The sequence below is a fragment of the Choloepus didactylus genome, chromosome 22, assembly GCF_015220235.1.
Source record: "Choloepus didactylus isolate mChoDid1 chromosome 22, mChoDid1.pri, whole genome shotgun sequence".
NCBI classification, from domain to species: Eukaryota; Metazoa; Chordata; class Mammalia; order Pilosa; family Megalonychidae; genus Choloepus; species Choloepus didactylus.
This window is the reverse complement of record NC_051328.1, coordinates 12186600-12199014: the sequence shown is the minus strand read 5'-3', so window position 1 is coordinate 12199014 and position 12415 is coordinate 12186600. Positions and strand designations below refer to the sequence as shown.

The following is a 12415-nucleotide window of genomic DNA, read 5'->3' as shown; positions in this document are numbered from 1 at the left end:
CCCTTCTCTCCAATGCTCTCTTTTCCCTCTACTCCAACCCTCAGCCCTCAGCCCCCCCTCCAACCCCAGGTTCTCTTTAGAGGGAGCAGCTCTAAAGAGAGAGCTGGAGCTGATGCCTGCCTGACTCGCATCTTCATTGTGGTTACCCCCAAACTACGAGTGGGTGAGATCGTACTGAAAGCTCCTGGGGACGCAGCGCTGACCAAACCCCAAGAACTGGGCTGCAGTGGGGAACTCTGGCAAAGATCCATCAGCCAAGGCATCCCTTAGAATGGGGAGAAAGGCAAGGTCAAATCATCCACGTTGGAATCCCAGACTCAGAAGTCAGGGCTGGAAGGGGGCTAGAGACGGTCAAGTCACTAGACCCAACACTTCATTGTACTGATGGGGAAACTGAAGCCCAGAGAGGGGAAGCTGGCAGAGTGAGGGAAGCTGGCAGCTCCCGCCTGGCCAGGTGGGGCAACATCTGACCAGGTTGAGGGGTGGGGAGCCAGGACAGAGCCTCTCGTCTCTCTGACCACTGCCTCCCTGTGCCTTGATTCTTCTGGCCTCAAGCACCTAGAAACAGAGACCCCAGCCCAGAAAGCAAGACCACATTGGCCATGAGCCACCTCTGGCTTCAGACAGCCCAGCTGGTTTAGCAATGCTTTCCCGACGTGTCGTCCCTACACATCAGCTGTGAATCGGCTCTGCCCCGCCGGCCCCACGTTAGGACGCGCTCCGCGCCTGCCAGCCCTCCAAGTGGACCTGGGTGCCCGGCCCCACCAGGGGGCAGCCGGAGCATCTCTGAAGAATGATTGTTTATTGCAAAGATGTGGAACGGTTTTTCAGAGCACCAGCGGTTCTTGGCTTCTGAAACGTGATACTCAGAGTGTGAAAGGGCAGTGACTCATAGGAGGTCACACGTCTGCAAAAGTCCCCGAGAGGCATAAGAGATGTTTCCCCTGCACTCCCCGACAGCAGCGATCTGCTAGCACCGGCTTAGCTCTGGCAACACCCATCACCCATCAACCCCTTCCTCTCACCCACCTGCACTGTCTTTTTCCAAGAAAGAGTTAAGATTTAAGATTACTGGAAATTTTTATGGGGCGTAGGAGCAGTTTACATAGGGGTTGATTCATTCCAGGGCACCAGACCTGGGTGGGTACTCCAGGGCTAAAAGTAGTCAGCATGGGGGCACCTGTTGGAAATGGGGGCCAGAAGGGGAGGGGAGCCCACCGCCCCCAACCAGAGCTCCCCCTCCTCACCTGTCTCTTTTGTCACCTCTCAGAAGGACGCACTGGCTCGCTAAGCTGAAAGCAGAGAGGAGGTGGCAGCCTGAGAAAGGACAAAGGGCCCCTTCCCAGGCAGTGGCAAGAGACCAGAATGGCCCATCAAAGAGCACCTGGAGGCAGCCCGCTTCCTCAGCAAATATAACAGTAAATATATTTACAACGACATTTATCAGGGCACATACACACCACCAATGTTATCTCAGCTGATTCTCACAAGTAATCTTACCCCTTTTTACAGGTGAGGAAACCGAGGCATGGAGAGGCCAGTGACCTGCTCAAAGCTGCACAGCTGGCAAGTAGCAGAGCCGGGATTTGAACCCTGGCCCATCTGCCATCGCACCTCCCACTCTCAGGGATCCTTAGGGGAAGGGGCAGGGGCAGGGGAGGGACGGGCAGACCGCCTGAAGCCACGGAGGGCATGCTCTGGTAGACTGGGCTGGGTGGCGCCTTCCCTTCTAAATTCTCATCAGCTCCAACAACCCCACACTACAGAGGGGTCCCTAAGCAACCAATGGCCACCAGGGAGCTCCCAGTTTTCCTAAAAGTCCCCAAGGATGATCCAGAGAGTAAGAGAGAGTTGATGGACTGTGCCCCATAGGGAATTTGGAGAAATCTGAATGTCCCTGGGAGCCATATCATTCATTCATTCATTCATGCTTGCATTCATTCAACAGTTTCCCATCACATGCTCAGCGGACCCAGCACTGCACAAAGCAACTGCCCAAGGATGATGTGTCATGAACAAGACAGAAGAGGGCCTGCCTGGGAGCTGATGGTCTATGGAATTTGGGGGCAAGGCGGGTGGTGGAGGCAGAGAGGCACACTCACCTGATGTCCAGGTGGAGAATCCACTCCAGAGTAGAGAAGGACTGGGCCAAACTGAACACAGCGTCCAGGGAGAAGACATTCTCACTGAGGCTGGAGAATCACAGGAGGCAACATTGATGCAAGTCACCCGGGACCTAACAGCATCCTCTTTGTGGTCAGAGCAGAGGGCAGGGGGGCTGTCTCCCGGATTCTAGATGAGGGCACTTACAACCCTGGGTGGTCAGAGAGCACCTCTTCCAATGCCTCATTGTACAGATGGGAAGACAGACCCAGACCGAGCAGGATCTTACTCAAGGTTTACAAGATGTGTTGGTGACAGAGCTGAGATTAGGATCCCCAGTGGTTCCCTGGGTCTCTGATGAATCTGCAAAGTACTTTTGGCCAATTGTGCCTCAGTGTCCCCACTTGATAAAGGAGGGGTAGGGCCCAGTGCAAAATGAAAATGTAGGGTCTCTTGTTTAAAAAGGAGGAAAAAAGTGATTTCTCAAACCTGTCATAGTACATATGGTTTTTTTTTTTAACTTTTTATTTTGAAATAATGTCAAACTTACAGGACAGTTGTAAAAATAATACAAACTCTGTACAGAGAACTCTAATATACTTCCACCTCCTCCTAGATACCCAAATTCACAAATTTTAACATTTTGCCACTTTTGCAGTATCATTCTTTCTTTCTTTCTATCTATGTAATCTATCTATTTTTGGAACATTTGAGAGCAGGTTGCACACATCACAGCCCTTGAACACATATTACTTCCATATACATTTCCTATGAACAATGATATTCACTTATATAATTAACTTAAGTGCAGTTCTCAAGTTCAAGAAACTTAAAACTGATATGAAGTTTATACTGTGTTCTAATTTTTCTTATGTCCAATAATGTCTTTTTGAGCTTTTTCTCCTCCATTCTTTCTCATCCCATCCAATATCATGTATTGCATTTAATTGTCATTATCTCTTTAGTTTCTCTTTCTTTTTTTTTAAATTACGGAAACATATATACAACATAATTCTTCCCATCCCAACTCTTCCTAAGTAAACCATTCACTGGGATTAATCACATCACAGTGTTGCAGTGCCCTTACCACTATCCATTACTGGAACTTTCCCTCCACAGAAATCTACACTCATTTTGCATTAACTCTTCATTGTCCTTGCACCCCACCCCTGGTAAGCTGTACACTACTTTCTGTTCCTGTGAGTTTGCATATTTTCTGATATTTTCTTTGTTGTTACCACGAGGCTTAAGTTTAACATCCTGTCTTTAACAATCTCATTTGCTTTGATTCCAACTTAAGTTCAACAGCACACATAAACTACATTCTTATATCCCTCTGTCCTCCCACCTTTATGTAGTTCTTGTCATAAATTACATATTTATACATTACGAGTACGAAACCATGATTTGCCATTATATTTTGTGCATTTGCCTTTCAGATCCTGTAGGAAGTAAAAAGTGGAGCTACAAATCAAAAATACAATAGTACTGATTTTTATATTTACCCATATCATTGTCTTTACTAGAGATCTTTATTTCTTAATGTGGCTTCGGCCAATTGTCTAGTGTCTTTCCTTTCAATTTACAGAACTCTTTTTAGCATTTTGTAGGGCTAGTCTAGTGGTGACAAACTCCCTCAGCATTGGTTTATCTGGGAATGTCTTTTTTTTTTTTTTTTTTTTTTAATCATCATTTTATTGAGATATATTCACATACCACGCAGTCATACAAAACAAATCGTACTTTCGATTGTTCACAGTACCATTACATAGTTGTACATTCATCACCTAAATCAATCCCTGACACCTTCATTAGCACACACACAAAAATAACAAGAATAATAATTAGAGTGAAAAAGAGCAATTGAAGTAAAAAAGTACACTGGGTACCTTTGTCTGTTGGTTTCCTTCCCCTATTTTTCTACTCATCCATCCATAAACTAGACAAAGTGGAGTGTGGTCCTTATGGCTTTCCCAATCCCATTGACACCCCTCATAAGCTACATTTTTATACAACTGTCTTCGAGATTCATGGGTTCTGGGTTGTAGTTTGATAGTTTCAGGTATCCACCACCAGCTACCCCAATTCTTTAGAACCTAAAAAGGGTTGTCTAAAGTGTGCGTAAGAGTGCCCACCAGAGTGACCTCTCGGCTCGTTTTGGAATCTCTCTGCCACTGAAGCTTATTTCATTTCCTTTCACATCCCCCTTTTGGTCAAGAAGATGTTCTCCGTCCCACGATGCCGGGTCTACATTCCTCCCCGGGAGTCATATTCCACGTTGCTAGGGAGATTCACTGCCCTGGGTGTCTGATCCCACGTAGGGGGGAGGGCAGTGATTTCACCTTTCAAGTTGGCTTAGCCAGAGAGAGAGGGCCACATCTGAGCAACAAAGAGGCATTCAGGAGGAGACTCTTAGGCACAAATCTAAGGAGGCCTAGCCTCTCCTTTGCAGCAACCGTCTTCCCAAGGGTAAAACTTATGGTAGAGGGCTCAACCCATGAAACCACCAGTCCCCTATGTCTGTGGTCATGTTAGCAACCATGGAGGTGGGGTAGGCGAATACCCCTGCATTCTCCACAGGCTCCTCAAGGGGGCACTACATAATTTTTTTTTCCTTGTTTTTCTTTCTTTCTTTTTTTTTTTTTTTAACTTTCCCTTCTTTTTTAAATCAACTGTATGAAAAAAAAAGTTAAAAAGAAAACAAACATACAATAAAAGAACATTTCAAAGAGACCATAACAAGGGAGTAAGAAAAAGACGACTAACCTAAGATAACTGCTTAACTTCCACCATGTTCCTACTTTACCCCAAGAAAGTTACATAATATAGCAACCTTTCTGTGAACTTGTTCCTACTATATCCATCAGAAATTAACAGATCATAGTCATTTCTGGGCATCCCCAGAACGTTAAATAGCTTATCTGTTCTTCTTGGAATATTGTTCCCCCTTCCTTAATTGCTCTCTACTGCTAGTTCCCCTACATTCTACATTATAAACCATTTGTTTTACATTTTTCAAAGTTCACATTAGTGGTAGCATATAATATTTCCCTTTTTGTGCCTGGCTTATTTCACTCAGCATTATGTCTTCAAGGTTCATCCATGTTGTCATATGTTTCACCAGATCGTTCCTTCTTACTGCCGCGTAGTATTCCATCGTGTGTATATACCACATTTTATTTATCCACTCATCTGTTGAAGGACATTTGGGTTGTTTCCATCTCTTGGCAATTGTGAATAATGCTGCTATGAACACTGGCGTGCAGATATCTGTTCGTGTCACTGCTTTCCGATCTTCCGGGTATATACCGAGAAGTGCAATCGCTGGATCGAATGGTAGCTCTATATCTAGTTTTCTAAGGAACTGCCAGACTGACTTCCAGAGTGGCTGAACCATTATACAGTCCCACCAACAATGAGTAAGAGTTCCAATTTCTCCACATCCCCTCCAGCATTTGTAGTTTCCTGTTTGTTTAATGGCAGCCATTCTAACCGGTGTTAGATGGTATCTCATTGTGGTTTTAATTTGCATCTCTCTAATAGCTAGTGAAGCTGAACATTTTTTCATGTGTTTCTTGGCCATTTGTATTTCCTCTTCAGAGAACTGTCTTTTCATATCTTTTGCCCATTTTATAATTGGGCTGGCTGTACTATTGTCATTGAGTTGTAGGATTTCTTTGTATATGCAAGATATCAGTCTTTTGTCAGATACATGGTTTCCAAAAATTTTTTCCCATTGAGTTGGCTGCCTCTTTACCTTTTTGAGAAATTCCTTTGAGGTGCAGAAACTTCTCAGCTTGAGGAGTTCCCATTTATCTATTTTCTCTTTTGTTGCTTGTGCTTTGGGTGTAAAGTCTAGGAAGTGGCCGCCTAATACAAGGTCTTGAAGATGTTTTCCTACATTATCTTCTAGGAGTTTTATGGTACTTTCTTTTATATTGAGATCTTTGGTCCATTTTGAGTTAATTTTTGTGTAGGGGGTGAGGTAGGGGTCCTCTTTCATTCTTTTGGATATGGATATCCAACTCTCCCAGCCCCATTTGTTGAAAAGACCATTATGACTCAGTTCAGTGACTTTGGGGGCCTTATCAAAGATCAGTCGGCCATAGATCTGAGGGTCTATCTCCGAATTCTCAATTCGATTCCATTGATCTGTATGTCTATCTTTGTGCCAGTACCATGCTGTTTTGGCAACTGTGGCTTTATAATATGCTTCAAAGTCAGGGAGTGTAAGTCCTCCCACTTCGTTTTTCTTTTTTAGAGTGTCTTTAGCAATTCGAGGCATCTTCCCTTTCCAAATAAATTTGATAACTAGCTTTTCCAAGTCTGCAAAGTAGGTTGTTGGAATTTTGATTGGGATTGCATTGAATCTGTAGATGAGTTTGGGTAGAATTGACATCTTAATGACATTTAGCCTTCCTATCGATGAACATGGAATATTTTTCCATCTTTTAAGGTCCCCTTCTATTTCTTTTAGTAGAGTTATGTAGTTTTCTTTGTATAGGTCTTTTACATCTTTGGTTGAGTTTATTCCTAGGTACTTGATTTTTTTAGTTGCTATTGAAAATGGTATCTTTTTCTTGAGTGTCTCTTCAGTTTGTTCATTTCTAGCATATAGAAACATTACTGACTTATGTGCATTAATCTTGTATCCCGCTACTTTGCTAAATTTGTTTATTAGCTCTAGTAGCTGTATCGTCGATTTCTCAGGGTTTTCTAGATATAAGATCATATCGTCTGCAAACAATGACAGTTTTACTTCTTCTTTCCAATTTGGATGCCTTTTATTTCTTTGTCTTGCCGGATTGCCCTGGCTAGCACTTCCAGCACAATGTTGAATAACAGTGGTGACAGCGGGCATCCTTGTCTTGTTCCTGATCTTAGAGGGAAGGCTTTCAGTCTCTCACCATTGAGTACTAGGCTGGCTGTGGGTTTTTCATATATGCTCTTTATCATGTTGAGGAAGTTTCCTTCAATTCCTACCTTTTGAAGTGTTTTTTATCAAAAAGGGATGTTGGATTTTGTCAAATGCTTTTTCAGCATCTATTGAGATGATCAATTGATTTTTCCCTTTCGAGTTTTTAATGTGTTGTAATACATTGATTGTTTTTCTTATGTTGAACCATCCTTGCATGCCTGGAATGAACCCCACTTGGCCATGGTGTATGATTTTTTTAATGTGTCTTTGGATTCGATTTGCAAGTATTTTGTTGAGGATTTTTGCATCTATATTCATTAGGGAGATTGGCCGGTAGTTTTCCTTTTTTGTAACATCTTTGCCTGGTTTTGGTATTAGATTGATGTTAGCTTCATAAAATGAGTTAGGTAGTGTTCCATTTTCTTCAATGTTTTGAAAGAGTTTGAGTAAGATTGGTGTCAGTTCTTTCTGGAAAGTTTGGTAGAATTCCCCTGTGAAGCCATCTGGCCCTGGGCATTTATTTGTGGGAAGATTTTTGATGACTGATTGGATCTCTTTGCTTGTGATGGGTTGGTTGAGGTCTTCTATTTCTTCTCTGGTCAGTCTAGGTTGTTCATATGTTTCCAGGAAATTGTCCATTTCTTCTACATTGTCCAGTTTGTTGCCATACAGTTGTTCATAATATCCTCTTATAATTTTTTTAATTTCTTCAGGATCTGCAGTTATGTCACCTTTTTCATTCATTATTTTGTTTATATGGGTCTTCTCTCTTTTTGATTTTGTCAGTCTAGCTAGGGGCTTGTCAATCTTGTTGATCTTCTCAAAGAGCCAACTTTTGGTGATATTTATCCTCTCTATTGTTTTTTTGTTCTCTATGTCATTTATTTCTGCTTTAGTCCTTGTTATTTCTTTTCTTCTACTTGGTTTAGGATTGGTTTGCTTTTCAATTTCTAGCTTCTTCAGTTGATCCATTAGTTCTTTGATTTTGGCTCTTTCTTCCTTTTTAATATATGCGTTTAGTGCTATAAATTTCCCCCTTAGCACTGCTTTTGCTGCATCCCATAGGTTTTGGTATGTTGTGTTCTCATTTTCATTCGTCTCTATATATTTAGCAATTTCTCTTGCTATTTCTTCTTTAACCCACTGATTGCTTAGGAGTGTGTTGTTTAACCTCCAGGTATTTGTGAATTTTCTAAGTCTCTGATGGTTATTGACTTCTAATTGTATTCCATTGTGGTCAGAGAATGTGCTTTGAATAATTTCAATCTTTTTAAATTTATTGAGGCTTGTTTTATGTCCCAGCATATGATCTATTCTGGAGAAAGTTCCGTGAGCACTAGAAAAGTATGTGTATCCTGGTGATTTGGGATGTAATGTTCTGTATATGTCTGTTAAATCTAATTCATTTATCAGATTGTTTAGGTTTTCAATTTCCTTATTGGTCTTCTGTCTGGTTGATCTATCTATAGGAGAGAGTGATGTGTTGAAGTCTCCCACAATTATTGTGGAAACATCAATTGCTTCCTTTAGTTTTGCCAGTGTTTCTCTCATGTATTTTGTGGCACCTTGATTGGGTGCATAGACATTTACGATTGTTATTTCTTCTTGCTGAATTGCCCCTTTTATTAGTATGTAGTGGCCTTCTTTGTCTCTCAAAACATCCCTGCATTTGAAGTCTATTTTATCTGAGATTAATATTGCTACACCTGCTTTCTTTTGGCTGTAGCTTGCATGAAATATTTTTTTCCATCCTTTCACTTTCAGTTTCTTTGTGTCCCTGTGTCTAAGATGAGTCTCTTGTATGCAACATATTGATGGTTCATTTTTTTTGATCCATTCTGCGAATCTATATCTTTTAATTGGGGAGTTTAATCCATTTACATTCAACGTTATAACCGTGAAGGCATTTCTTGAATCAGCCATCTTATCCTTTGGTTTATGTTTGCCATATTTTTCCCTTCTCTCTATTAATATCCTTTATTGTACCCATGCCGAACCTCTTTAGTACTGAACCTTTCTCCAAGTCTCTCTGTCCTTTCTTTGTTTCTCTGTCTGTAGGGCTCCCTTTAGTATCTCCAGTAGGGCAGGTCTCTTGTTAGCAAATTCTCTCAGCATTTGTTTGTCTGTGAAAAATTTAAGCTCTCCCTCAGATTTGAAGGAGAGCTTTGCTGGATAAAGTATTCTTGGCTGGAAATTTTTCTCACTCAGAATTTTAAATGTATCGTGCCACTGCCTTCTCGCCTCCATGGTGGCTGCTGAGTAGTCACTACTTAGTCTTATGCTGTTTCCTTTGTATGTGGTGAATTGCTTTTCTCTTGCTGCTTTCAGAACTTGCTCCTTCTCTTCTGTGTTTGACAGTGTGATCAGTATATGTCTCGGAGTGGGTTTATTTGGATTTATTGTATTTGGGGTTCGCTGAGCATTTATGATTTGTGTATTTATGTTGTTTAGAAGATTTGGGAAGTTTTCCCCAACAATTTCTTTGAATACTCTTCCTAGACCTTTACCCTTTTCTTCCCCTTCTGGGACACCAATGAGTCTTATATTTGGACGTTTCATATTATCTATCATATCCCTGAGGTCCATTTCGATTTTTTCAATTTTTTTCCCCATTCTTTCTTTTATGCTTTCATTTTCCATTCTGTCATCTTCCAGGTCACTGATTCGTTGTTCAACTTCCTCTAGTCTTGTACTATGAGTGTCCAGAATCTTTTTAATTTGGTCAACAGTTTCTTTAATTTCCATAAGATCATCCATTTTTTTTATTTAGTCTTGCAATGTCTTCTTTATGCTCTTCTAGAGTCTTCTTGATTTCCTTTATATCCCGTACTATGGTCTCATTGTTCATCTTTAGTTCTTTGAGTAGCTGCTCTAGGTGCTGTGTCTCTTCTGGTTTTATGATTTGGGTGCTTGGGCTTGGGTTATCCATATCGTCTGGTTTTTTCATATGCTTTATAATTTTCTGTTGTTTTTGGCCTCGTGGCATTTGCTGAACTTGATAGGGTTCTTTTAGGGTTTGTAGACCTATTGAAGTCCTTATCTCTAATTTATCAGATCTACAGCTTCGTGGAGTACACTTTCTCTAACTAACCAGCGGGTGGTGTCCACGAGCCACCTGTTCTCCACAAGCCAGTTCTCCCCTGCTTAGCCTTTTTGGTGAGTGGGGGAGTGAGTCTTGTGGGGCCCAATTGGTGTACCAAGCTTGCGTGTGTAGTTGGTATTGCCTGCCCTGTATGTGGGGCGTGTTTCTGGGCAGTCGGGGAGGGGGGGTGGCCCTAACAATCAAATCTCCCTGGTGATCCTAGAGTTTTAAAGCTGCTGCAATAGTCTAATCCTTCAGTTCAGTCCTGCCACAGTTTGTCTCTGCCACTGACCCACAAGTCTTTGGTATTGGCGTATGGCTCCTGAGACTTGCAAGTGGGCCCCTCTTCCAGGCCGTGCACCCCGGGTCCTCTGTTGAGGGATGACTGTGCTATGTCACAGGTGAGTGCCGTCCCCCCAGGGCAGTTCTGGGCTGCTGGGCTGTGTAGGGAGGCTCCCAGTCTGCTCAAATGATGGCTGAATGGGGCTTTGTTAATTCACACTGCTCCACCTTCCCAGCTCTGGGACAATCAGCTGAGGTTGCAGGGAAGGCTAATGTCCACGCCCAGTTTTGTGGTGTATGCCTGTTATTTGAAGCACTTCCGTCACACTGGGTTGTCTGGGGCAGCTCTGGGCTATGGGGCTGGCGATGGGCAGGAGTGTTTCCTGTCCACCAGGATGGTGGCTGTGAGCGGACACCCCCCTTTTCTTGGGAAGTTGTGGTGTTTAGTGAATTTCTCAGCCACTGAATTATTGCCTTTTGTCTCAGAGCTCTCTTAGTTCTGCTCTTGACTTGACGTGCCCAAATTGAAAGCCTTTGAAGCTTTCTGTATTGGGCTTCTTAGAGTAATTGTTTTAGAAAAAGAAAAAAGGATTAAAAAAAAAAAAAAAAAAAGGGCCCTCCTCAGAGATCTAATGGGTTATTGAAATGCTAAGAGACAAAGCAACCAGGGCCATTAGGGAAAGGTCCACAGGGCAGAGAGATCGGCTTTTCTTCGGGATTTGCATATGCGCCTTAGGGCCTGAGCTCCGCCCTTCCCCTTTCTGTGTTCACCAGAACTCCAAAAATCCTCTGCTTTTATTTTGGAGTTTTTCGTGTTGTTTTTTTTTTCTATGCCTGTCTCCTCTCTGCTGGGCTGGCTGCTCTCAGATTCTCTGGTGTCTGGTCTCAGTCTATCTATGGTTGGAGTCTGGATCAGTAGAATGAGTTTCCGATAAGAGCAGCCACTGCAGTTCTCCCTTCTCCTTCCTGGAGCTGACAGCCTCTCCTCCCACAGGACTGAGCCTGGCAGGGAGGGGCGCGGGTCCCCTGGCCGCAAAAACTTACAGATTTCGCTGATCTCAGCAGTTCCACGTTTTCATGAGTGTTGTATGAAGTATGCCCAAAGACAGATTGCTCTGTGGTGTCCAGTCCACGCAGTTCCTGGCTTTCTACCTACTTTCCTGGAGGAGTAACTAAAACATACAGCTCACCAGTCTGCCATCTTGCCCCGCCTCCTCTGGGAATGTCTTAATCCCACTCTCATTTTTGAAAACAGCTTTGCCAGATATAGAATTATTGGTTGGCAATTTTTGCTTTCAGCACTTTAAATATGTCTTCTCACTGCCTTCTTACCTCCATGGATTCTGATGAGAAATCAGCACTTAATCTTCTCAAGGCTCCCTTATATGTGACATGCTGCTTCTCTCTTACAGCTTTCAGAATTTTCTCTTTATGTCTTGTGTTTGACAGTTTGATTAAAACATGGTGTGGTGTTGGTCTATTTGGGTTTATCTTGCTTGAGGTTTGTTGAGTTTTAGTTCCTTTATGAAAAGGAACCAGGCACAGCTGAAGACCACAGAAATAGAAATTTAAAATTCTTTAGAGGGGTTCAACAGCAGATTAGAGCTGGCAGAAGAAAGTTTTACTTTCCTAGGCCGCTTAAAGCAAATACCATGAAATGGTTCAGCTTAAACAATGGGGATTTATTCACTCACAGTTAAGAGTCTGGGAAAAAGTCCAAATCAAGTCATCAGCAAGGTGAGGCTTTTTTCCTGAAGACCAGCTTCGGGTGATCCTCGGCTCCTCTGCCACATGGCAAGGCACACGGAAGCATCTGCTGGTCTCTCGCTTCTCTTCCATGTTTTGTTGATTTCTTGCTTCTGAGGCTTTCTCTTTATCTGAATTTCATTCCACATATAAAAGTCTCTAGTAATAGGATTAAGACCCATCCTGAATGAGGTGGGTCAGACCTTAACTGAAGTAGCCTCATCAAAAGGTCCTACTTATAATGGGTTCACACCCACAGGAACACATTTGATTTAAGAACATGT

General features: G+C 42.6%; 1 protein-coding gene across 10 annotated transcripts in view; it reads right to left on the bottom strand.

Moving 5' to 3' along the window:
- Positions 1-12415, bottom strand: part of NLRC5 (NLR family CARD domain containing 5) — a 110217-nt gene that overhangs the window by 35787 nt on the left and 62015 nt on the right. For all 10 annotated transcript variants that reach the window (XM_037816406.1, XM_037816404.1, XM_037816400.1 and 7 more), the window contains 3 exons: positions 2103-2192; positions 1248-1292; positions 176-265 (listed from right to left, as the gene is read on the bottom strand). In XM_037816406.1, coding sequence (XP_037672334.1) covers positions 176-265; positions 1248-1292; positions 2103-2192 — 225 coding nt within the window. The remainder of the gene's footprint in view (positions 1-175; positions 266-1247; positions 1293-2102; positions 2193-12415) is intronic.